Below are 26,882 nucleotides of genomic sequence, written 5' to 3' on the forward strand. Positions count from 1 at the left end.
CAAAAAACCAACTTTTTTTAAACCGGAAAATGGTGCTTCTAATTGGAACATTACCTAGTTTTGAAAGCGGAAAAAATATTTCTCAAATCAAAAAATTATTATCTGAACCGGAAAAAACACGCCACACCTCTGGACAGGGAATCCTAACCAGAAAATTGTTATCTAAAATCAGAAAATCACCCGAAATAGGCCGAAACAGGAAAACAAAGATCTCATAACCGGAAAGGTGTTATTGTAACGGAAAAAAATCAAAATTTTCCGGTTGGACCTAATTTTCCGGTCAGGTCCTTTTACCTTTCTGGTTGGCTAAATCTTCTAGTCTCATAGCCCAATTTCTTGTTATGATTTTTTTAATTTTCCGGTTACATGATGGATAGCCACGACTCAGCTAAATTTTCCGGTCACTTAGACCTAATTTTGGTTTGAACCTCTTAATTTTCCAGTTACAGGATGAATAGCCATGGCACAGCTAAATTTTCCGATTATGTAGACCTATTTCCGGTTTGAACCTCTTAATTTTTCGGTTGCTGGATGGATGCTAGTTGGGCTTGGATCAGTGCGCTAAATAACTTATTCAGCACCCTGAGGGCTAAATAGAGAATGTGTATATATATAAACACACACGGGTTTGGGCCCCCTCGTGGCTTGGGCCCTCAACTGGGCTCTCGGCTGTTGCACATACTACCCTACCCCTAGGGCCGGCACTGGATGGGATGGGCGCGCCGGCCTACCGCCTATGCCAACCACCCGAGTATGGCTGGGCGTTCGGGTTACCCGAAAAATTCGGGTCGGGTATTTCGGGTTTTCTGAAATTCGGGTTTTCAAAAATACTACCCGAAATTTGCTTTGAAAAATCAATACCCGACATTTCGGGTACCCGAAAGTTCGGGTTCGGGTTCGGGTTTGCCCGAAATACCCGATAAAAAACCAGCAAAAAAATATGAGAAGATAAATTAGGGAAGAACAGCAAAGAAACTCAATATATTCTAAAAAAAAATCTATCACATGCTGCTAGCTTTGCATCCCCATCAGGATTGCCTGCTAGCTGGAACGGAAAAGAAAGATCAAAGAAGCAGATGAAAGGGGAAAAAAAGAAAGAAATAACAGATCCATTGAATCCTCCATCAGGTCCAAACATCGTCGATTCCCTCGAGAGGAACTAGCATCAAGCACCAACCAGCAAGTACACTTTTCCCAGTACCACACGCAGAACATCACCATGGGTCAGTGGCCGCCTGGGCACCGAGCAATGAATGGGTCCTCCATGAGGCAGCTTGCGGACAAAGATCGAAGAGACGGGACCTCCAAGATGGCGCTCTCTATACCACCTGCACGCCGCTGCTCCCTCGCTGCCACCCGCGCGCCGCCAGTCGTCGTCGTGCTGCCTGCAAGTGCTGGATCTGAAGAAGGGATGAGAGAGAGAGAGAGATTTATGGCGGGGCGTTCAGGGGCCAGGACCATCGCGCTGCTGGTGGACGCCTGGGCGGTGCCGCGGTGGCCGGCCGGTGGGCGGTGGTCGAGGGGAGGTGCAGGGGATCTGCGCGAGCGGCGCGCAGGCGCAGTGGCTCTGGGCTCTGGCAATGGTGGCGGGAGGTCGCGCGGTGGCGGACTGGGGGAGGGCGGCGGACGCCTGTGCGGCTGTGCGGTGGCGCGGTTGGCGACGGCGCAGGCGGTGGCAGCTGGGGAGTGGGGAGGGGGTGTGTCGTGTGGTTGGGGGCTGGGGCGCTGGGCAGCTGGGTTAGGGTTAAGGGGTTCGGTTTGGTGGGCTGGGCCACAATCAATGAATAAACATACATGGGCTGGGTTGTATTTCGGGTAGTTCGGATAGTTCGGGTACCGTGGCCCAATACCCGAACTACCCGTAATAATTTCGGGTACCGTGGGTTAGAACCCGAATTAGGGTTCGGGTTTTTTGGGTTCGGATTGTTCGGGTTCGGTCTCGGGTTTTTCGGGTTCGGGCTTCGGGTTTCGGGTATTTTGCCCACCCATACACCCGAGCACCACCGAGGGCCCCGCTGCCACCATCCTGGCCACCACCCAGACTTCCGGGGGGCAAGCTCCGACAGCGGCGGTGCTAGGGTTGAGTAGGGATGGAGAGGGGTCGGGGAGGGGAGCCCAGTCCTGTGCTGTGCTGTGCTTGCTTGATGCTGCATCTGCATTATTCACCAAGTTATTATGCTGCCTCTAACCTGTCAGATTATGGGAGCTTCAAGGCCAAGAGCGCGCAACACTAGGAACCAACCTTCCATCCTAAAGCAGCAATAAATCAGATTATGATACACTCTCCCTTACTTGATCACAAAGAGAACTTTTCGACATTGCTAACCCTCACAGGACGTTTGTTTCCACGAGGGGTAGTGTGGGGCCCTTTTATTAGCGCTATACAATAGAGGACCGCAGCTGACAGGGTTGTTATTAGCACCCTTATCAGCGCGTTGGTGGGTGGGGGAGTCTTCCCCTTTGAACTCGGTCTTTTGACTCTTGCCTAAGATCAGCCCAACAACAACATGCACCAGCGGAAAACCTTGATCTCCCCATACGGCCATACACATATCGAAATAGTTAACACGTGAATTAGGTAGGTGACACCAAACCATTTGCAAATCTACATGCATCATTAGCATGCTGCTGAGTCAATTCATCACACATACAAAGATACAAACTGTGAAAATATCGTGCAGTTCAAACACGCACACACACCAAGAGCGCCAAGCCACACATGAGACCCTCCCTCTTATTTTAAGCATACACACAACATAAATACACAAACAACACCGAGCAAACAAGCCGTGCTTCATGGACACGAACTCACATAGCATCAAGCATACCCAGTGCAATAACTTGGTGGATGCAATAATGCAACCAGCATCAGCTACCAATTTATTCTTGAGAAAACAAACACACAGAAGACTTGTCAAAAGCAATGGAAATTAAGGAAGCACGCCGTAGGTAGCAACTGAGACATCGCTGCGATTGTATCCACCAGGAAACCTAGTCAGTTATCAGTAACAAATTAAAACAGGTGATTAGGGGAACTACTTATAATAAAGTACGAGAGGAGAAAAACAGGACAGGAGAAAAACAAGCATATGTACAAGAGAGGAAACTAGTTATTCGTGTTCACCTGGAGGTGCGTTGACTGGAGTAGTAACATCATCAATCAGGTCGGCGAGGCTCACCGGAGAACCGAGCTTCTGAGCAGGGTCTTCTTGTAATACTTGGAGTGGCGCAGCTGGAAGAGGGAGGGATGGTGGCGAGTCTTATTCCCGTCCCACTCCAGCTTGTTCCACCAGTCCTTCTCGCAGTCCACAGTAGGGCGGCTGTCCGGGCAGTCTGTGGTGGCTGGGATGCGCTTGAGGCTCCAGCATCCCCTCACCCAGACAGTCTCGAGCTTGGGAGCCAGCATCTTGACCTCGCATATCTGACGAAGCTTGGGGAGCTCGTGCAGGTGTATGTGCCTCAGGTTTGGAAGTTCCAGTTCGCCTCTTGTAGATGATTCCTTCAGAAACTCTGCTTCCACGGGGAAGACCCGAGTGAGGTCGCCACAGCAGATGATGCGAAGGGTCTCTAGTGAGGACAAGGTTTGGGACCATGACAATGGGAGGACAAATGTGAGCCTAGGGCACAGGTGCAGATCTATAGCCCGGAGTTTTCCAGAATATGGAAGGGACATCCATCCTTTGCTCCAGATACAGCGTGCAGTCGGAAGATGAGCCCCCCAGAGTGTCTCTAGTTCAGGGAAGCAGAACACGTCGTCAGTGGTGAACACGGTGTTCAGATCGGGGCATCTCTCGATGGAGCACCACTTGAGATCGGACCAACTTTCACGGGTGACCATGCTTCTAGGGATAACAGTGTTCATGGAAAAGCTGTCGTGCACATGCAATGAGTTGACCTTATTAAGAACAAATCTCACAGCCCTGATTCCTTGTTCGGTGACCAGAGTAGCACTGCTTACTTCCTCACCAATCTCAACATGAAAGTCCAGCGGCTGAAACTGCTGCGCACTACTGCCATCATGGTTGCCAGTTGCCTCGTCAGTAGTGTTGATATCACCATAGATCTTGTGACTCTTGAGGATTGGTGGGGACTTGTGCAGACGTGAGGCAACTGATGGTCCAGTGTTATTATAAGGGCGGCCCATTTTCTCCTTCCTGTTGCTTTGTCTATCATCATCTTTGCCAGCAGAAGACAAGTAGAGACTCAGATTAAATCTTGCTGTGTTCCAGCAAAACTTGTTGCTGCCTGCAAGCAGCAACGACTGAAGGAACCTCAAGTCCGTAACAGCAACACGTGCATGGCACATCTCTTCATGTTCCTTGCTGACGACCAGAGAGTAATCAGCATCATGAGATGATTTTGATCTAGCTTCTTCTGTGCCTCCTCGAGTGTCAATGCGTAGCACCACTAGTTTGGGCATCCCAGCCTTTGGCCAAAGTAAGGCCCGGATTTGCTCACATCCCAACAAAACGAGTCGTTGCAGAAATGGGACCTGCACCACCTCATCTTTCAAGTTTAGTGTTTTGACCGATGTGTTTGAAAGGTCCAGCTCCTCGAGATTCGGAAGAGATCCACGCAATCTGAAGTTCACTAGCCTTGCACAACCAGCCATGGAGATGCGAGAGATCTTAGCTTTCTTGTTGCCGTGCTTTCCTTCCCCTGCATCAAAGCTAAACGTTTCCAGAGATGGAGGTATTGCTTCAGGGGCAACTGTCGTCAACCCAACACAGCCATCTAGAACCAGAGTACCGAGGCTACTTGCGCCTGATAATCGTGGCAAAACTTTTATAGTGCTATTCCCTGACAAATCAAGGAGCTCCAGCTTGGACATTTTCATGAATTCATCCTTGGTCTCTTCATCCTTACCCTCGTCTTTCCAATGCAATGTAGGTTCAATCACTCGAAGTTTGTGGATGTTGTGTAGATGTCTCCATGTCCATGCATAACTGTTGCTCCAGATTCTTCCCCTCTTTATGTGTATCTCCCTAATTTTTTTAAGCATACTCTCAATTATATTTGGGGATAAGTCCAGTTCCCAATCTGTGTCACATAGGTCAAGCACCCATAGGCTCTGGAAGAAATTAATTTTTTGTCTATCCTCTTCCTCCTTTCCTTCTAGTTTCTTGGGCTGATCCTTGCACTTATCCAGTCCAAGAAATCTTATGTTCCGACAATGAACGAAAGGCGGTGAAGAAAAGCTGAAAGTGCAGAGGCAAAGTTTCAGTACATGAAGTTGCTCATCACATCTCTGGAATATTTTAGTGGGTAATGATGCTACCCGTCCTCTTCTGTTCGCACAAAAAAATGATGTTGTCTCTGGCTTAATTTCTTGAGCCGTATCAGAACCGGTGGCTACTACCCAGCGTGTTTTATCACCAAAATCAGGCAATCTGTAGGATGAGAAGTCCTCTAGTTTCATCTCCTCGAGCAAAGCAGTGGCTACCTCCCATGCTTTGTCCTGTTGGCGTTCTTGTATAATTCCATCGCAAACCCAGTAGTTGGAGGCATGGGTGGCCCAGTTGTAGTCCAGTACGTCATCGACGCCCCTGGAATTCAGTAACAACATATACTTGCAGCACAATGCAGCTGTTTCTGAGGTGACACCAAGCTTACGACTGTATTGAGCTATTTCTTTAGCTTCTTCATGTACTAGTCCATTCCAGTGTTCACTCTCACTATCCTTAAGATAAGAGTAAAGATAAACTTGCGAGTTGTCTACTCCTGCATCCCCTGCCGCTGGAACATCTTCCCTCGAGAGCTCTTCCTTATCTGTCTGCGAGTGATTACCATTACTAGGCTTGGTTGATTCTGCACTTGAAGTTGAAGGAGCACGTGTTGGATCGACTGCCGGCTTCATTTCTGGGATGGCATGAAGCCGTCCACGGAAGGTCCACAATACCTTCTGAACAAAGCTTGACCATCGATCTGCAGGTTGAGGAATGCCAAAATCATTCAAGTCAATCATGTTAGTGCTCCCATTATGGAAAACCACTAGACAACTCTGTCCTTGCAGGGCTTGATGAATCTCTCTTCCGACCGCTACAATCTCAACTCTAGTGCCTTCATCTGCCCCGCTGAAATCATCCTGCTCATCTTGTTTATCTAAAATGTCCATTACATGGTGAGGAAGCTCTAGTTCCTGTGCAATTGTTCTCTGGAGTTCTCTCCGGTTTTTCCACCTAGAGCAATCAATATGGATGATTTTATCAAATTTGTTTCTCACATTTGGCGGGAGGTCTTTAGCTATAGATGAAAGGACTGCAGATGCACCAAGCCCACTCCATCCATCGAAGTAGATGTGCTGTCTTGGTTGGCTTGTATCCTCTAAATAAGGAGCTATGCATTGCACAGCCTCTTTGACAGTAACCGCGTGGAAGTTCTGCATTCAATAATGGTTGGAATTTGAGGACACCTTTGATACAGTATTCATCAATTCAGTATTAACATTAAAAACAACATAACTAACATTACTTGCTGCATATGTGAAATGTATTACTGGCAAAACTACTACTAAGATATGCTTTAGTCTTTTTTTTTCGAATCTCGAGGGGCCAAAGCCCCTACAGTTAAAATGCATTAGGAAACAGGTGCAACTTTGTTACAGAGTTATTACAAGGGAGTTCAGGAAACAAAAAAGGGGAAAAGAAACTGTTCCAAGCAAGCAAGGTTACAACAGGCTTTGGATCCATAAATCAAAAGCGGCTGCAGAGCTAGTCTTAGTACATAGAGAAGTTAGAGCCAAATCTTTAGTCTTTCCTCGTTACGTTCAATAAGTCTGAGATAAGTTTTAGGCAAAACCAAAGTCCCATAGGAAATGTATTTATATCCCCATGTGGTAAAAAACATCATTCAATAGGTAACATGTATCTCTATTCTTTGTGAATATTTGGCTAAATCTTACAGTTACTATCGAAGAGTTCTAATGAAATGTGCGAGAAAAATATAAATCTTGGAAATTCTCACAAAAGTAAAAAGACCTGGCTATCAGTTTAATTGACTGTAATCACCATTTACAATATAATGTAGACCCTAAATATATGTGTCAGAATTATCCACCTTGTCATAATGAAACATAATCTAAACTAATCCTTTAAATTTGATTCTGAGAAAGCTTGCCATTATAATAGATAATCCAATTTGCATCTAAGTTGCAATACATCAATACATGTCCTTATACATGTCTTGCTTTACTCGGGATGATTTTTATGACCATGTCATAGAAATTTGGAATATAAACCAGTGAAGGGCCGAAACCCGATTCAAAGGTGGAATAATAAATTCAGTGATTTGCACAGTCATTTAAGAGGGTGGGAAGCAAATAATAATGAACAATACAAAGCACAAAAACAAAGTTAATGGGCTCGATTTGGCGGCTAAGATTCATGATCCATCTAGAGCGAAGCGAGATAATCTTGCCCTGCTCAAGATCAGTTAACTTGGCTACTTAGAGAAGAGGAAAGTAAGTATTTCCAAAGGGCTAAGGTAAAGGACATCCTCCTAGGAGATAACAACACATATTTCCAATTAATTGCCAATGGCAAGAATAGAGGAAAGCACAATATCTCGCTTGATCAGGTCGAAAGATTGAAGGACAGAAAATCTTAGAGTATATTGCCCAGTTTTATAAGGAGCTATTTAGGCCACTAGAGGACTCCTTGTGTGCCCTCGGTAGCTCTAGCATTGGTGATATACCACAAGTAACGACATAGGAAGAAAATGAATTCATATCCTCCCCTTTTGTAGAGAAGGAAATTCGAGATGCTATTTTTGATATGGAACATAACAAAGCACCTGGCCCTAATGGTTTCCCGGGTGAATTTTATCAAATGTTTGAGGAAATCATTAAAAGGTGACCTTATGCAAATGTTCCAAAACCTTCAGAGGGGATTTGTTATTGTTTAGTTTGAACTTTGGTATTATAACCCTCATTCTAAAGGTGCAAGAAGCAAACCGAATACAGCAGCATAGACCCATTTGTCTGCTCAATGTCAGTATTAAAATCTTTGTCAAAGTGGCAACTAATTGAGTTAATTTGGTGGTTGATCACATTATAAGCTGAGGAATGGAAATCTGGAGATTTTCCTATGACTCTAGGAATTTGGATCCCTTTTAGAAACCTAAGGAATGGGAACTGGAAAAAGGTAAAAGAACATTTTGAGAAGAGGCTAAGTAGCTAGAAAGTCAAACACCTTGTAAGAAAAATGGACATAATAGCCTATTTAAGTTTGATTTTGGTGTTTGATGATCAATAGGACCATTTGGACTAATATTGTTTGCTAGTACTTTTTGGATATAGTACAAAGGATGCAAAGTGGACTTGAACTTAGGCAAAGTGGTGATCCGGATGATCAACACCTCAAGCAAGACATTAGAAGCCTTGATAAAAACCTACAAGTACATGCAGAAGTCCAAGACACAAGATAGAACCAAGCTAGATGTGTGAAGAAACAAACTGAAAAAGGATTTAGCTGGGCATCAGATAGAGCATCAAACTAGAAGCTCAGGGGCATCAGACTATATGTTGGCTAACCCTAGCAATGGCGTCAACAGGCATCGGACTGGTGGGAACAGGAGCATCAGACTGACGGCGCGGTAGGCAACGGACCATAAGTCACTAGTATTCACTGCAGCAAGAGCATCAGACCGAGAAGAATAGGGAGCATCGAACCAATGACTCCCAATCCATTGGCTTGCAGAGAGGTTCCAGAGAGGAAAGTTTTTTTTTTTGTGAATTTCCAGAGAGGAAAGTTGGGCATTGGACTGGTCTGACTGTAGGCATCGGATGATGTGCTACAGAGGCACCCAATGGTCGGCAATGGCTAGTCATGAGAACAGGGCATCGGATTGGTCAGATGACCCCCATCGGACGATCCAATGGCTGCGTAAAATGTGGGTGCAGGTTCCAACGGCTATGTCTCTCATTGGGGCTATAAATACCACTCCAATTGGCCATTTCAAGGTGTGTGGAGCTCAAGGAATACTTGTTTGAGTTGAGGCTCGTCTTTAGTTGCTCTAGCCACCAAATGCTTAGTGAAATTCTCAGTGATTAGCGAAGGTGCTTTGCAAAGTGCTTAGGTTAGTTAGACTACTGCTTTAGCACTTGCTCTTTGGTTTAGGCCTAGTGTTTAGTAAGGTTTGCATACCTCTTACCACCCTGTGCTTACGCGCACCATTGTTGTATACCAGAGCGACTTGTAGTCTTGCGAGACCACACCAACCGTGTCAATGGTGTGGCCGCCACCGTGTACCGAAGGAAACCAGGCTCGCGGCGGTTTGGCCAGAAGGTCAATACTGAATACGGCGGGGAGCGGTATGAGAGAAGCCATCTCGGAGACCGACTTGCATGTGGGGAAGGCCCAGGGACTATCCACGGAGTTAACCGACTAGGAGCTTGGCCCTTGCGAGGGCATCCTTGTGAGGGGATCCAATGAGGACTAGGGGAAAGCAAGGAGCTTCTCGATACCTTGGTAAAAATACTAGCATCGTCGAACAGGAGTTTCCATCTCTATTGCCTTTACCTTCCGCACTTAATTTATGACCTTGGTTGTGTGCTTACTTTCTTAGCTTAGTTTGATAGGCTAGTTGATAGGATGGGAACCCAGGTTGTATAACTTTTTTGCGATAGAGATAGCAACACACCTAGAAAAACCTTAGTTGCACATCTTGATAGTTTATTTATTGCATAGGTTTTGACTAGGTTAAAATTAGAGATCATAGTTATAAGTAGATTTTAAGTTGCCTAATTCAAGCCCCCCTCTTAGCGTCACGATCCCTTCACACCTGTCAACAAGGGACGCTTAACACAATTTAACTCAGTGTTAATAAGTAGTTTATCATTGTGCATGATGTCTTTCTTTTCTATTCCAAGAGTGGTGTTGAAGAAATTAGACTAGTTTCGCTCAACTTTTTTTTTTCTGGCAATGTGACAACCACAAGAAGAAGTGTCACCTTGCCAAGCAGAGCAAACTCACCTAATTCAATTATAATCTTAGGGGCACGGTCGCTCTGGAATCATTAGAATTGTTTTGCTTTTATGGGCTTCAACCTAACCTGAATGGCCTTCTGTCTGCTATTAGAGAGGTGCTGCACATGTGGGATATGGCTAGGGCTAGAGGAATTACTTACCTCCTCGCCCTGCTACCGTACCTAATGGTTAGGAGGAATGTGTTTTTCTTGGTCAATTTCCTTTGTCTTGTAAAAGGGTAATATAGTGTAGTATGTGAGTGCGGGGGTGTCCTTCAGGTTTTTTCCCCTTTAAAAACTTGTGTACTGGTGACTCGGTGCTTCACCCTTCTTTCTTCTTAATATATATACACAGCTCTCCTGGGTGTTTGAGAAAAAAAAAACTCTGCCAATCGAAGGATAAAGGGGTATTAGAAATTCAAGATATGGATATTAAAAATTCTGCACTTCTTAGTAAATGGATTTTCAAATTACTTACAATAGATTGGACTTGGCAGCAATTAATCTAGAACAAGTATTTAGGCTCTAAAACATTATCTCAGGCTTACTGTAAAAGTTGGGACTTACATTTTTTTTTGCTAGTTTTATGAAAGTGAAACAAGATATTCTATTTTTTGGATCCTTCACAATCAAAGATGGGTTGCAAGTGAGATTATGGGTGGACAAGTGGTTAGAAAACACACCTTTGAGTGAGCAACATCCTTGCTTATTATACAATCACAGCTACAAAAACTAGCTTTAGTACCGGTTGTATGGCACTGTTAGTACCGGCTGCCGCGACCCGTACCGGCTAGCCGTACTGGTACTAAATGCGCCACCCACACCACCCTAGCCATACCGGTACTAAATGCGCCACCCACACCACCCAGAAAAGAAAAAGTGAACGCGGTTGTGAGAATTCGAACCCACAACCTCTAGCCTCGCGTGTAGCTTCCTTGCCATCCCACCTATGCATCACATGTGACTAGGTGTGAGATGCTTTCCTTTTGAAGTAGCTGTGGAGGCCTATTTTGTACTGTGCTAAGACGCCGACCGGTACTAAATGTCATCCTTTAGTACCGGTCGGTGTTATTGACCGGTACTAAATGGCCACGCCATTTTAGTACCGGACCAAAACACTAACCCGTACTAAAAAAATGACTTTTAGTACCGGGTGGTATTATGATCCGGTACTAAATGGCATCAGGGGGCGTCAAAATTTAGAACCGGTACTAAATGCACTCCCGAGGCCATTTAGCACCGGTCCTAAATGTGACCGGTACTAACACTTATGGATCAATGACTAGTTTTCTGGTAGTGAATATGGCTAGGCACAAGCAACACAATATAGTTGTGGTCTTCAGCACATCTCCTTTAAATATTTCATAGAGATGTGATCTAATTGGGCCTAAATTAGTAGCCTAGAATGAGCTTCTCCCTTGCATTGCTAATATCATGCTAACACAAGAGCAAGACGAATTTCATTGGAACTTGGACCCAAAAGGCCAGTTATCGGTTAAATCACATTATTCGGCTTTGATTCACCTAGATATTTCCAACTTAAACAAGATCATTTGGAAGATAAAGACTCCACTGAAGGTAAAATTTTTTCTTTGGTACATTCGGAGGGGAGTGATTCTAACAAAAGATAACTTGGCCAGACAGAATTGGCAACACAGTGAAAAGCGTTGCTTTTGCCTCAAAAATGAGACAATTAAGCACCTTTTTTAATGTTGTTTTGCATGTGTGATTTGGAGTTGTATACATGCTGCCTTAAACCTTCCCCAACCACGTAGTATTTCTCACATGTTCGTGAGTTGGCTTCGTGGGTTTAGAAGGATTTAAAACCTTTACTTCTGTTGGGGGTGGCAGCTACTTGTTGGTTGCTTTGATTATGCAGAAATGATTTGGTATTTGGGGAAAAACATGTTTATTCTCTCTTGCAGGTGGTACATTATGTTATCCATTGGCTCCACACATAGGTTATCCTCTAGAAGTTCTTTGTACAGGCTTTGGTTGTGGAGAAATCGCAGAACTTGATGCAAGCGGTCGTGGTGGTTTTCTCCCGGGAACATGGATGGTGACGATCTAATCTTAGTATTGATTATCATTAGTATGTCAGGGTTTTCTTTGTTTTTGTTCAATCTGTGTGCGCTTTTCGCAGAAGCCGAGAGTGGGGTCACAATTTCTGTATCAACTCGAACTATTAATTGTGATTTAATAAAATTCTCCATTTATCAAAAAAAAAAACTCAAAACCCCTTGATGAAGCCAAATGTCAAATGATAAAGAAGCTGAAGCCGAGTGCAGCACTATATTATAAGCTGGAGGCACCAATTTTGGCTTTGGGAAATTTGAGGTGCAGGTGGTGCATTCTGAACTTGCTAGATTTGTGAGTGATGATTGGAACTAGGAAGCATTGCCACATGGCGAAAATACCTTTATTTTTACATTCCCTTCAGATGAGGAATTCAAGATATAAAGCCTACAAATGTGCGCCTAATAAGAGCAAGTATAATAACTGGCTATAAGCCGGCTGAATGCTGAGGTGGAGAGAAGAAAGGAGAGAGAGAGGAGAAATGTGATGCCAGTTTGGACACAAGAACCAAGAAACTCTGTGAGACAGACAAGTGGGCTATGTATTAATTATGACGATGTAACTATTATACAAGTGGGCTGAGAGGTAGGTCATAAGGATTCATACGGCCAGCAGCCGGCTGTATTATTAGCCTTGCTCTAAGGCTCAAAGCCTAGATATTAACTAATACTATTAAGCTATGTGCGCCTGTGCTGTCACAGATACAGGGAACAATCCATTTTTCCAAAAAATAAGGCCAAGGTATTGAGCTGAAGGATACCGCAATATCTAGCTGCATCAGTTTTTGGTTCATCCTCCATAATTTGATCTTATCAAAAAGAAGAATACCTTTTGTTGTGAGACTATAGAAAAGAGAAATTATTTTGATTACTATTCTAGGAATATATGAAGAAAAATTTAAGAATAAATGATTATTATGATCAGTAACAAACGATATAAGTCTAGGCTAGCTCATCAGGAAATATGTGTGCCACTTCTCTAAGTATATACGCGGTCTAAAAAAGCATGGTGTTAATATAAAGAAAGGATGATGAGTAACGAATTTATTAAATTATTGTGGAATCAAAACTCTCTCTCTCTCTCTCTTAACTATAACATCCTAGGAAGTAATAGATGATTTTAACCACACGATCTCATTAAATGATCGTTTCATAGTCATTTGAGTGTACCACTATTTGAAATAGAAAATTACCTTCAACGCTGGAGGCCGGGCACGCTCAGAAGGAATGTCAAACAGAGCAGCGGGTAACTGCTCATAAGGATTGTCAAACAGAACAGCCGGCGGTAACAACTGCCGATCCTCCCTAGCCGGAGCCGGTACCTGCTCTTTGCCCCGATGCCTCATGGCCACCATAGTGGCCCTAGTGGCCCTAATGAACTCCTCTGCCATCTTGTCCACATCGTCCATCACTTTTGCCATGGGCCCCTGTTTCAAACCCCAAGTCATTTTAACTTTAATACATAACTTTTTTCTATACATAAAAAACTATTCATCTATAAAAAAACTAAAGCGGCCTACGGTGAAGATTGTAGCGGGGATTATGGGGAAAAGCTATTTATCGCGCGCGCTACTGGGATCCGAGGCATCGCAGAAGGGGTTCGCCGGTGTCGGAGATGGAGGAGGAGGAAGGGAGGTGGATGAAGTGCCGCCGCCGAGCTAGAGGAGGGGGAGGGGGTGGCCGACGAGGGGTGGTTGGTGGGGGGGGGGAGCGGCCGCCGGTCGCCGGCGGCCGGGTGGTGGCTGGAGGCGGCGGAGCTTTAGAGTTCCGAGTTGCTGGGGGGTGGGGCGGGCTCCATGGCCACTAGACCTAGAGGAGGGGGCCGGCGGCGGTGGCGGTTCAGCCGGCGGAGGGCGAGGCGGCGCTGCGCCCTGGCCGGGCGGGGTAGGACCCCCGGTGGGCGGTGGCCGGCGGCGGGGGCGAGGAGAAGGCGGCGCGGCGTGGGCTTGGTTAGCATGGTGGCAGTGGAGGGCGGTGGCGGAGGTGGCACCGGAGCCGGGGAGGTGGGGGAAGGTGGGGCTGCAGGAGGTTGGCCAGAGGAAGAAAGAAGAAGCTACCTGCGATTGAATCGGGACCTTTTCTACAGGCACTTCTGGTCCAGAGTGTAACACCCCAGATTCCGGATCATCCGGGGGAGAGCCGGATCATCCGGGCCTGTGTTGGAACCGGCCTTATCTTCTCTTCTCTCTCTCTCTCATTTCTTCCCCCTGCTCGAACCGAGCCGAGCAGAGCTCATTCCGCCCCCCCATTGACCTCCTCCCTCCGGCCGCCCTGCTTCGATTCCTTGCAACCGGAGGTTCCCCACCACCTCCTCCATCTTCCCCTCCGTCCGGTCACCATTGGTGCCGCTCGAAGCTCGAGGCCGCCGTCGATTTGCACCCTCCGGCCGCTTCTCCTCGCCCCGGACCCCAAGAATCAACTCCCCGGTGAGCCCTCAACCTTTCCCACCCCTTTTCCCCAAAGTTTCCTCTCCGGAGTGCCGCCACACGCCGCGCGCGCCGCCGTTCGCCTAGGCCCGGATCACCCGGCGTTGGGCCGGATCACCTAGCACCTTTCAGTGGCAAAAAGTACTGTTTGGCCGGATCATCCGGCCTATGAGCGGATCATCCGACCATGGGAACTTCCGGCAAATCCAAAGCCAAAACTTTCTGGTGATGGTCGGATCATCCGGCGTTGGGTCGGATCATCCGATCAGCACAAAGCTTCAGTGCTTGAAAAATACGTAGGAAATTGCAGAAAAATCAGAAAAATGTAAAACTAAGTTTGTTAGCTTTGTACTTTCATGCTCTATAGGATAGAACTATAAAATATGTTATTTGATAACTTTTACTATGTAGTTTTAATTATGTTAGATAAAATGCATTTATAGCTTGTAAATGTATACTTGGAGCTAGGAGAATACTAAAAATATAAAACCAGTTGGGCTAACTTTGTTAGACTCGTATAAGATTTAATTAACCTCCGCTGTGTCTTAGCCCCGTCTGTGTCGATTAAGGACCATTCCGTTGTCGACTGTGCTGATCGGGGATTGAATTGTACTAACCGCATACCGGGAGTAGGAGGTAGTCGGAACCGGTAAGCCTAGTACTGCCTTGCTTCGAAAGTACAGAACTTCATCACCACCCCTTAGGGCGAGCCGAGTAGTCGCGGAGAATTGGAGATGCATGTATTTACTTTTGGTGGTCTCTCGTTGAGCTCGGCTGACTATATGTAGGTGGGGCGGTTCTGTAGTTCGAGGTGGGGAGGGGAATGGTTGGTGCGTGTGGTCCGACGGGGCTTATGCGTGCCGTGTTGGTTAGGTCTACCTTGCAAGGTTAAATCGGATCGATTCGCCGTGTCTCGCGGTTATGAGAGCCTTGATCTCTTGGTCACATCGTAGTATAATGAGATGAAACATGGATGATATATAATGATAATTACTCGTTTTGTTATTTAATACTCTACCATGTTTGCTCTAGATAGGCAAATATTAGCTGATGGTTAAGCTATATAGAATTTTGAACTAAAATATTGAAAATAAGGATCCATTTGTAGATATAAATATAACGACAGTTAGGGTTTCGTCCTTATTCCACTCTCCTCCCTCTCTCAGCGCCTCCTCTCCTCCCCGCTCATGCGCCCACCGCCGTGCCACGGCCTCCGCCTCCTCCTCAAGCCCGCGCACCTCCCCCTCCCCTTCATCCTCACCCTCGACGCGCTCACCGGGCCGCACGCCGCGGTACGGCCTGCGGCTGCGGCGGATCGACTACTATGAGCGACGACCCTCTCCTCTCTCGGCGGCGTGGCTCCTTCCCCTTCCTCCCCTTCATCCGCGGCGGCGTGGGGAGCAGATTCAGTGGCGGCGGAGGGCCCTCCCTCCCCTTCATCCGCGGTGGCGCGGGGAGGAGCAACGGTGGCGGCGGCGGTGGACGGCGCGGGGAGCAGCGGCGGCGGGCCCTCCTCCCTTCATCAGTGGCGGTGCGGGGAGCGGCGGCGGTGGACGGCGCGTGGATCTAGGCGAGGCGCGGTGGATCCACGCGGGACGCGGTGGATCCAGGCAGACGCGGCGGATCCAGGTGGAATGCGGCGGCGTGGTGGGCCTTGCACGGACGCGGCGGATCCAGGTGGAATCCGGCGGCGGTCGGGCTCACGGCGCGGCGGTGTACGGCGGGACGGCGGACGCAGCGGCACGGCGGGGCTTTTTTTATTCGATTTACCGCGGCAGTTACATTAAAAAATCCGCCTCCGTTATTAACCGAGGCGGTTAAGGCCACGATTAACCGTGACCTTCGCTCCGAGGCGGTTGCAACAACCGCCTCGGCTAATGCTTTTTGACCGCGTCCGTTAAGATTTCTGTAGTAGTGACATTTGACACCAACGTTTCTAGGCTGTCTTTGCTTGGCTTGATGTCAGCTCGTTAAACTAATGATGTGCCTGTAGTGCTATTAGCTTAGCGTCTTGCACCATTATGGTCAAGTTTTATGTACAAGGCTTGGTTCAGTCGTAGTCTATTCTTTGTGCTCCTCAAGCCTTCAAGGCCTATACGTACAAGTCATCCTGTTCTTCTTCAACACATGCTTTGTACTCCTGTTCTTCTTCATTGTTTTGCAACAACCAGCAGCACTAGCTAGACAGCAACAACCAGCGACCAGATAATATCATCTTTGTGAGGTTCTCATGTATTTTATTGAGTTGGATTTGCTTCCGATTAGCCATTTGGCTCATCTAGCATTGTTTCTTAGTCCAATTGCCTAGCTATGTCTATAGGGACTTGATTTTGTAATTTGAGAGGTGTGCTAGGTTGTATTCAGAATATATGTCAAGTTCTTGCAAATAATTTTAATTGACTCTCATTCACACACCCCTTCTGGTTATCGTCTTGATCCTTCAATGGGTATCAGAGCCCAGTTAATGATCATACCACCTTAACCAACTTTGTGATCCATGAAGGCCACAATGGAGCATGTAACATCCCAGATTTTTCCGGAATGTTATAAAGTCGAAAAATGTGAATTTCAAAAAATTTTGTGGTAGCGCTGTAATAAATTCATCTAAGTAGGATTTCTGCCCTTCTAAAATTCCTAGCAATTTAAAATTCCGAATATGATTAAGGGAACTATGTTGCTAGTGTGGAAATATTTTGGAGTTAATTAGATTTAATCGACTCTACCTTGTTTATTCGAATTCGAATGGATTTAATTTAAGTTGTTTGAAATTGTGTGGAAATTAAATTGAGGTGTGCCCCTCAATTTAATTTCGAGCCCTAACTCTTGAGTGGTAATTAATTTGAATGGGCCAGTCAAATTAATTACAAAAATCTAACGTTAACCTCTAACTCGCCTTGGGCCGAAACCGACCAACCCAACCCAGCTAATAGGCCCAACCCGAGTCCAAAAGCCCACCTAAAGCCCATCCTTTTCCTATACAACCTAACCCTAACCCTAACCCTATCCTAATCCCCTTCCTCTCTCCTTCCCCACCTCTCCTGTAGCCGCCGCCGCCCCTGTGCCCGTTCGCCGCCGCTCGCGCCTACCCCGGCCTGGGCTCGCGCCCCCAGGCCGCGCCGCTTGCCTCACGCACGCGCCCCCTACGCGGGCCCACCTGCCGCGCGCCGCTCCCTACCGCACCGCTCGCCCAGCGCCGCGCGCGCGAAGTCCCGAGCCGCGCCACATGGCCCCGCCCGCCGCCTCCTCGCCTGGCCACGCGTGCGCCACCTTGCCGCACCGCCCTGGCCGCCATGGGCCCTGGCCCCACACCTCCCGTGCGCCGCCGCCTACTTCCTACCGCACCGACGCCCGGAAAGCCGACATGCCCTGCAGCACCACCGCACCAGGAGGCCGCCGAGGAGGAGGTGCGCCATGCCCAGTCTTGCACCACGCGCCCCTACGCGTGGCCGCCCGAGGAGGAGGAGCCGAGCACCACCGGCGCCCAGCGACGCCGCCGAAGCCGACGCCTAGGAGTCGGAGCAGCTGCAAGGGGAACGCCGCTGATCCGGAGCCACTTCCGAGAACGCCCACAACCTGTTCGACGAAACGCCCAGCCAAGCCGACGCCGTTCCGTGAGCCTTCACCGCGCCAGCTACGTCTACACCGTCGCCCCACAGCGAGTGCCGCCGCCGCTTCCCGCTCCCTGAACCCCCCTAGTGTCGTGCTGCCGACGAGCATGATCGCCGTCGATGAACCGTCCGTAGAAAGCCATAGAACCCCGTCTTATCTTTTTTGCCTACAGGAGCCCGACGCACCGCGTTCCACCCCGTAGCCACGCCGTTGCCATATCCTTACCCCGCCGTCGTCGTGTCGCGGTCCTGGAATGCCAGACGACCACGAGCACGCGCACGTGCGACGTTCCGACCGAAAGGTCACACCTTTTCTAGCACCCGGCACGCACACGCCTAGCCGTAGATGAGCCGAGCCGTGCCATGCTATTTTGGACATAAACAAAGCCGCACAGTCGCGTCCGCGACATGGATGCCCCTTTGGGGCATTTCATCGAGCAACCACGGAGCGCATGCCCACACAGTCTACACGCGCACGCAACCTCACCGTGCTGTGCACCACCACCTAGAACGCCGCCTCGGACCCGTGGCACACCCTCACGTCGCCACCATCGAGACTGGACGCCCGAGAGTGCCACTACGGCATTCTGCCGAGCACCTTTCGGGTGGCCGCTGGACCGCACCCGACGCAACGCCCCGAACCCGTTCGCTGCGTTGCCATCGCGTTCCACCCATGCCTTGTCCCCTCGGCCCTGTCCTCGCCCTCACCGCATTGCGATGGGCCGAGAACGCTCGTGTTCCGCTCGCGGACGCGCGCCGAAGCCGCTTGGACCAAGCCGTGGCCCTGTCCTTGCCCCGTTCTAACCCTGCAGACCGAAAGGTTGTGTCTCTGCCTCGACCCCGGCTTTATCGTCGCCGTGGAACACTGTCGTTCACCGTGACCCTGTCCGATGACCGTGAACACCACTACAACATAGCGTTCACAACGTTCCCAGACCCTTTTGGCCTTTACGCCAAGTGTCTCGCGAACACGAATCTATTCGCTCGCCTCTGGCTGCCGCTCTATTTTTCCTTTGCCGCAGTGCTTTGCCCCGCAGCCATCGAACCGTGTTCCTCGGCCTAGCCCTAACCCTCCAGCATCGTGCCCTTTGGCCGCCGCCTTGCTCTCGTCCATGGCCGAGCCCTTTGCTCAGCTATGCCGTCATCGCCGTCGAACCCTGGCCGCCGTCATCGCCGCCGAGCCCCTTCGGGCATTTAGTCGGATACTCGGCGAGCGCACACAAACCAATTGACACACGATTGCACATACGCACACCGACACCATCGGATCTGGGCACAGCCATACCAGATCTGCATGCCTTGACGTGTGGGACCGGGCTGTCAGAGAGAGGAGGAAAACCTGTCCGTGGGTCCCACCTAGCAGCCTCCCATATGAGACTGCCCAGCGGGATCCACCTGACCCGTGAGTCGAAACCCTGAACCGAACCCTTAAAACCAACCCAAGCCTTCGGGCCGGACCGAGCCGATCCGGTGAGTTTCGGCCCGATAATACCTTAAACCCTTTTTCCTTCCCTTCCCTGTTTGAACCCGACGCGTGGGACCCGCCTTTTGGCCGCACTTTGTGGCTAGCACATGGGACCACTGAACCGTAAACCTAAGCCGAGCTAAGTGAGCCGATCCAAACTAGTCCATTTGCCTTCGGCCCGTGTTATCTGCAACCCCTTCCTTTTTCCTGTTGTCTTGTGTGACCTGGTGTGTGGGTCCCGCCTGCCAGCCACTGAGTATGACTGACCAGCAGACCCCACTAACCCGTAGACCACACACGTTGACCTTCTAACTCGTGGACCCACCTTAGGCTGTTGACTGTTAGCTGCCCGTTGACCGTTAGCCGGTCAACGATGATGGCAGCAGGGCCCATTGCTGACGTCATCAGAGAACTGACCCCGTCCGACATCGTGAGGATGTCAGTATGACACGTGTCACACCCCGGTGCTGCCACGTGGCTAACACTGTGTGTTTTCCTTTTTCCGTTTATCATTTAGTAATTCCAGGAAATGATTTAACCTTAGAAAATTCATAATAATTTAACCGGACCTCCGAAAATTATGAAACCAGTTTCATAATTTTTCTAAAATCATACTCTACCTGTTAGAGTAGGTTTTGTTGTGAGTTGGATCTTATTTGGACAAGTTGTGTGCATCTTTACACTTTGGCCCCTATAGTTATACATGTTTACGACTAGGTCCCTACGAGAAGGAGTTGATCGACGTTCCGGATGACTGGAGGATCCAGAAGAATGTACCCGGAGACCAGAAGCCCCGGAGGACCAAGGAAGGCTACGAAGACCTATCAGGTTCATGCCCATCTACGATTTGATTACCTATTAGGCATTGCTTGCTAGAATTGCTATTGCTTTACTTTATGTGAGGTGAACCTGCATGGCCTATTTACTATCGTATTCCTTGCATTCCTATTTTATATCTTGATTGATATCTGAATGCTTTGGCTACTATGAGAGTGTTTGAGTGTGGGATTCATATCGTGATAGTCCTGGCTTGCATGGAGTTTTCCGCAACATACAGGAGTTGGTGATTAGGGCTTTTGATGGGGTGAGCGAACTTAACCTGATCCTTGGATCGGGGGCTGGGGGCTTTTGTGTAATTTGGGCGCAACCCTATGGAGCACCTGTGGCGGGTGCAAGTTGGTTCCTTCGGGAATCGTAAGGTGTTAGGCGGGCAATACCTGTAATGGGTGCCGATCATGAACCGTGTTTACGGGACGCACTCTTTTTTATGAAGAGCTTGCCCTGGCATGATTAAGGACTTGAGCTTGTGGCCCTAGAAACGGAACTATGTCAAACGTGCACACCGCTTATCCATTATGAGGGTGGATCCGGTCCGGGCTAGCTATGCGCGGCACCATACCTATAGGAGGATAGGATATCAGTGTCAAGGGAGAGGGCAGGACCCTATGGCCCCGATCGCAGGATTTGTTTCGATCTCATTATAGATTGCTTCACAGCCCCGAGCGGCCTTCTGTGGGAGGCCGCGACCCAAACCGGAAGCAGGATGGTGCCGTAGCTGCTAGTTTCGTTACAGTAGACCGGTGCCTCGGGGTCAGTCAGGTCGCTCCTGGCGGGCATCGGGGCAAGTGGGTACAGGTATACAACCCCTGCAGGGTGAAAACTATACGTATAGCCGCGTACTCGGTCATGTACAACTCTGAATCTGGCACCACATTCTAGAGTAGTTCCACATATACTCTTCTACCTCCCTCTAGTACCACTTTTCCAGCTTGGATAGCAGCTAAGGTGCGGGGAGTGGGAGTTCCCGCACCGAACCAGGGATGGGTTGCTTGTAGTGGAAGATAGGTGATACCGGGAGTCCGGGATGCCGGAATGGCCCGCGTCGAGGTGATGGATGAAGTATATTTATATACTTGCTTCTTGCATAGGAAAACTTAGCCACTCCTTTGGAAATAGTTGTTACCTGTTGCATCCACTTAAAGCTTGCACACGGATGGTGACGTGAACCTATCCCATCCTTGGGGATAACCTGATAGATGCAGGATCCGAGCGAAGGATTCAATCCAGAAGACCGAACAACGAAGGAAGGAAATTAAGGATGGCCCGAGCTACACTCCGAGCTGCCTGTGGAGAAGGATCGAGAAGATGGAGTCATGCCCAGAAGACTAGCTACCGCTTCCGCTTTTCTGTTTGTTTTCTCTTTAGCCCAAGGGGCTTGTACTCAAAGATTCGTACTACAATCTTCCGGATTATGTAATTAAATAAATCCATGTAATGTTTTAACGTGAGATATGTTTGTGATATTCAATTGAAATGAGTTTTGTATGTGATAGCTACTGATCTATGGACTATCACGACGATACAGGGAGTCGGGTTCTCCTCTCGGGAACCCGGTTCGTTTCAGAGCACACCAATGAAGAGCCCCCTAGTTCAATGGAACCAATTATTCTTACGGAAAGATCTGAATTTATGCTTGCTTGCAAAGTCTTGGTTCTCAAGTTTGGGATATCTGCTTGGACTAGGATTACACTGTTTTGGCAGCTCGAGTTGGTCAGGATCAAGTTGACTAACACGAGGCAAACATCAAAACATGAAACAAATTGTTTGCTTCCCTCTCCTTCCCTGAGTTTGAGTGTGTGTCGAATCTTTACACTGCTCATGATTATTGTAGGCTACCGCTACCAGCAGTTGGGGCTATGAGCAACACTGATCCAACTCAAATGAATTGCATATCATAGTACGCCCACCTTGCTGCTAGTGCATGGGAAAGAACCAAGTATTTCCCATCTCCACAAATTTGGTTGTGTGGTATATGTGTCAATCTCACCACCTCAATATACTTCTATGAGACTCTGTAACGAACATGGTCCCATTTAGGCATTTCGAGTAATTTTGGTGATCGAATGACAACGCAATCAAGGGAACTAATGAGTGTGTCAAGTGAATCTAATTAGGTCCCAAGGATGAAGTAAAAAGCCCTAGCAAAGCAAAACATGATGAAAGAACTCAAAGAAACGCTTAATTGGGCGTGTTCTGCAGAAATCAGCTGCACCGGTTAAACCGACGCAGTACCATCGGTTCATCCGATGGGTGCCAGATACACCTACGCCTAAGCATCGGTGCAATATTTGGTGCCAAGTGGGATCAAGTCAAGACAGTCCTTAGGCACCGGTTTAACCGACGGCCCAAAGATAGGCATCGATGCAATCGCCATACTATTACCCAGAGATGATGTCAAGTGCGCAGAAGCCAAGCCTTTAGCACCGGTTGAACCGATGGCCATTAGAGCAATACATCGGTGCAATGACGTCAGCTGAAGAGGATCAAGTGTAGCAGCTACATGACGATCCAGTATCACTGGTTTAACCGATACCACTGCATCGGTTTAACTGATGGTTGTAAGACTCAGCTGCAAAAGTGTTAGAAGTGCAATGGCTACTTCAGAGCTAAGAGAGACTGGTTGAACCGACGCCACCCACCGGTTTAACCGATGCTTGCGCAGAAAAGCTGGTAACGGCTACAAATGGCTACTTTGGGTTGGAGGGCTATATATATGCCATCCCCGGCCATTTTGGAGTGGCTGGAGTTCAAGTGAAGTCCTAGATACATTGAAGAAGTTCTCGAAGCCACCCAAGTGCTTAGTGATCAAATCCTTAGTCCTTAGCACACCTTTGAGAGTGTTACTGCTAGATTTAGCTCTTGAGAGAGTGTGAGAGCAAGGTGTTGAACCTTGTGTGCTGGTTCTAGAGTGAACCAACTTGTATCTCGGTGCGCCGGGCCCTTAGAGCTTGTGGCTCGCCGGCACGTCAATGACCCTCCGGCTTGGTGTGGAGTGGCGTCGACAACTTTGTGCGGGGGACGTGGAGACCCCCCATCCTTCGTGGGTAAGCTCCTTAGTGGAAAGCGAGATCAAGGTGACCGTGATTGTGTTCACGGAAGAGACTTGATTGCCGGAAAGCAATACTCTTCGTGAGTGCTTCAACAACGTGGATGTAGGTATGTCTTCGTGGCTAACCGAACCATGGGATAAATCCTCGTGTCAAAAGTTTACTTCCTCTCATCCCATCTTTACGTTTCCGTATTTCATACTAGCAATCCTTGTGTGCCTTTACTTTCATAGAGTAGTATCTTGACAGGATTGGCTATAGGTTGCTAAACTCTTTTGGGATGGGAGTTTCACATTAAATTGAACCATAGTTGCACATTTAGATAGCATGTTTTAGTTTAAGTTTTGTGCAAACTAGTTAGAGCTTTAGGTTAAGGTTTTTAGATTGCCTAATTCACCCCTCCCCCTCTTAGGCTATAGCACCAGATCACTTTCAAACTCCCACTAGAAGTTGGCGATATGTTTGTTATGGGACTCCGTCCATAATCAAATACCTAGTTTGTGAGACCGGAGATCTTCATATGACTCGATGCACTGATTGCATCTTTGATGAGGAGATGGTTTTGTAGGCTATATTTCCCCCACTGTACCCTACCATACTAGCCTAATCAACCATAGTTGCATATAGGCCCATTTGTAAGTGGATACATTATTTTAGAATTTCTCTTTTTACCCCACACCCTATCTGCTCCCCTTCACCGCGCTCTCCCTTCAATCTTTCCATCCCATTCCACCACCGGCAAGCAGCCCATGCATGATCTCTTGTTGCATGTTCTACCTCTCGACACTCCTCAACGACAATGAGCTCATGCACCACGGATGCCCCAACACCATCCCCTCACGGATGCTACCTCCCTTTTGAATTTCCCTCCTATAGCTACCTCACCAATGAGCTACCTTCCCTCCTAGCCCAGTCCACCTCAGAAGGCTATACCAGCCCCGCCAATCTTACAAGTAGGCTCACGTTCGTAATATGCCAGTGTGGTAGGTTAGTCCTACAAAACCATCATGGTGTCATTTGAACAATATTTGACACTTTAAAGGACACAGTACTAGGTCTTAGAGTCACAGTTGAAGGGTTTATATAGCTGACCTTCAATATATTTAGGGCTTATGTGAACTTTTTCTTATTATACATCAAGCTAGCATCCACGTAATATGCCATGTCAGTAATTCAAAAGCACTTTGAGAGATTATATATTTAGACAGTTTTCAAGACTTAAGGGGGTAAAATACCCGGTTTTATAAGTGAGGAGCGAAGTAGATGATTGCTAGTAGTTGAGGGGGTTCAAAAGAATTTTTTTCCAAAGATACAATAATAAGACTAAGGGTTTCAACTTGACTGTAAGGACATAAATGTCTGTAGAAACCATCAAACCAATGAAATCAAAACATGAAAAATAGAAAACTAAGTTCATGATGTCATAATAAGACATGGGCGCCTTAAGAGTCACCATAAAAGGTAAGGCTTCTAATAAATGCATATTGAAGATAAGCACAGGAAAAAAAACTATAGATATGGATGAACATAGAGATTAGTATTGATAAGTTTATTACAACTGAATCGAGATTACAGAGTTTCTATGCAAATTTTGCGTTACAAAATAAACAAAGATAAAACACATGCAAATTAATATAGTAAATTTTATTAGTTATTGATATTAAAGAGTAACGTCTAATGTTTATGTGTTCTAAGATTCTATCCCATGCGAAAGCATAGTTTGATAGACTAGTATTTATGAGGAAAAAGAAATAATGGCACATTATTATTAACTTGCATTATAGTCTTAGTTTTAAAACAAAATGATGTTTAGTTCTATATAGAGCAATAATCTTTGTGTGGTCTTTATCCGTAGCAACACACGATAAATTTTTAGATAAAATCGGTATTTAATTACCAAACAAGTAGTGCTGTGTGATCTAACTATAAAATTCTATAGAACATTGATTTTTTTGGAAATGCACAGTAGGATTAGATTTTCACGAAGAATAGATTAGGAGGGTAATATTGGCATCTTGGTAGCCATGGAGAACCATTATCTCCTAATAAGAAAATTTGTAATATCTCTAATGCATCCCAAGGGTAATCACAATATTTAGAATATTCATATCCTCCTTTGTTTTAATTTACACTACGTTCTCTAAGAACGCCATGCCATGTGAAGAGAGAAGGATATTTGTGATCAACTTCAGAGCTGAGATTGATGTAACAATTGACTGTGTGCGGTTGCAGTGGTCGGAAACCTTCCTTTTTCTAAAAAAAATGTGAAGAGAGAAGGATATAATCTTTGCAAACGAACGCCAGTATCATGTTTTGTTCCTTAGATGCAGATCGGTTGTTTGAGACATTCATATGGCTATGCACTGCTTTGGACCACTAATCTATATCTAATATTAAAGAGAAAGAAACAACTGCAATATCCCTTTGTCTTCTTTTACTTCCCAATATCCCTCCTTGTCCCGAATGAGAAAATTTCAACTAATAACCCATGCTCATACAAGCTAACAATAATGTGCGTTTAGGTGTGAAATCTGATTCCAAGACGTGTCGAGTTAAAGTACGGAATTCGATTCTATAATGCGTTGCATAAATCTCATAGCTTGCCACACATCATCCACGATTCCACACAACCACACAATAAGTTTTACACATTCTCCGTTGCAACGTAAGGACTCAAGAAACATATTAAGAAAGGATAAGACCTTGAAAGCTTATTAATTGCATTGACTGTGCGCATGCATCCTAATCCCATGACTAGTACGACGTAGGTTTAAGTTCGTGTGGATTAATTCTATGGTTTCAGTATACTGTAGTCAGGTAAATAAAATAAAACAAAATACACGACGGCAGAAAAAAGGGCATAGGATAAAAATGGGCTTCTCCACATTACTTATATTTCAAAAAATTATAATGCGTTGAGTACTCCCTAAACTATATTCTTGTGTCCTAACGCCCAATACTAGTGACAGGATCGATGGAATAATATAATACTGTATTTAACACGACTGATGAGAAAAGAAGAATGTGGATGCATACCTCCTTCGGCAGCTACTGGCAAGTGCCCGTATCATGCACAGAAGAAACGTAGCGCGCGCCAGAGTCCGAGAGAGATAGACGAAGAATAATGCAAGTAGCTAGCTAGCTATAAATGCATGCATGCTAGCTTAGCTGCTGGCGAACCTGCAAAACGAGTCGATGGGCTCCATTTCTTATCGTTGAGCCCAACGCAAAACTATGCCTTATTAGCTCGTGTTTTGGTGGTTTAATTTTCTAAAGGCTAAAGCAAAAGTATTAAAGCGTGCGGTTCTTTTCTTGGGGCCGGGATGTAAAGCATAAAGATAGTACCGCCTTCTTCCAGCTGCTTAAAGCGTACGTGGTTCTTTTCTTGGGGCGGGATGTAACGCATAAAGATAGTACCGCCTTCTTCCAGCTGCCAAAGTATATTAGCAGCTACATGC

General features: G+C 47.0%; 1 protein-coding gene across 1 annotated transcript; it reads right to left on the bottom strand.

Annotated features, from left to right (window-relative positions):
* Positions 1 to 2,596: 2,596 nt before the first annotated feature.
* LOC120644753 lies at positions 2,597 to 26,591 on the bottom strand. Its single transcript, XM_039921452.1, has 4 exons — positions 26,461 to 26,591; positions 13,232 to 13,465; positions 3,125 to 6,379; positions 2,597 to 2,991 (listed from the first exon to the last, which is right to left on the bottom strand). The coding sequence occupies exons 2-3, from the start codon at positions 13,457 to 13,459 to the stop codon at positions 3,176 to 3,178; spliced, it is 3,432 nt and encodes a 1,143-aa protein (XP_039777386.1). The 5' UTR covers positions 13,460 to 13,465; positions 26,461 to 26,591; the 3' UTR covers positions 2,597 to 2,991; positions 3,125 to 3,175.
* Positions 26,592 to 26,882: the final 291 nt, after the last annotated feature.

Source organism: Panicum virgatum, chromosome 8K (genome assembly GCF_016808335.1).
Source record: "Panicum virgatum strain AP13 chromosome 8K, P.virgatum_v5, whole genome shotgun sequence".
NCBI classification, from domain to species: domain Eukaryota; kingdom Viridiplantae; phylum Streptophyta; class Magnoliopsida; order Poales; family Poaceae; genus Panicum; species Panicum virgatum.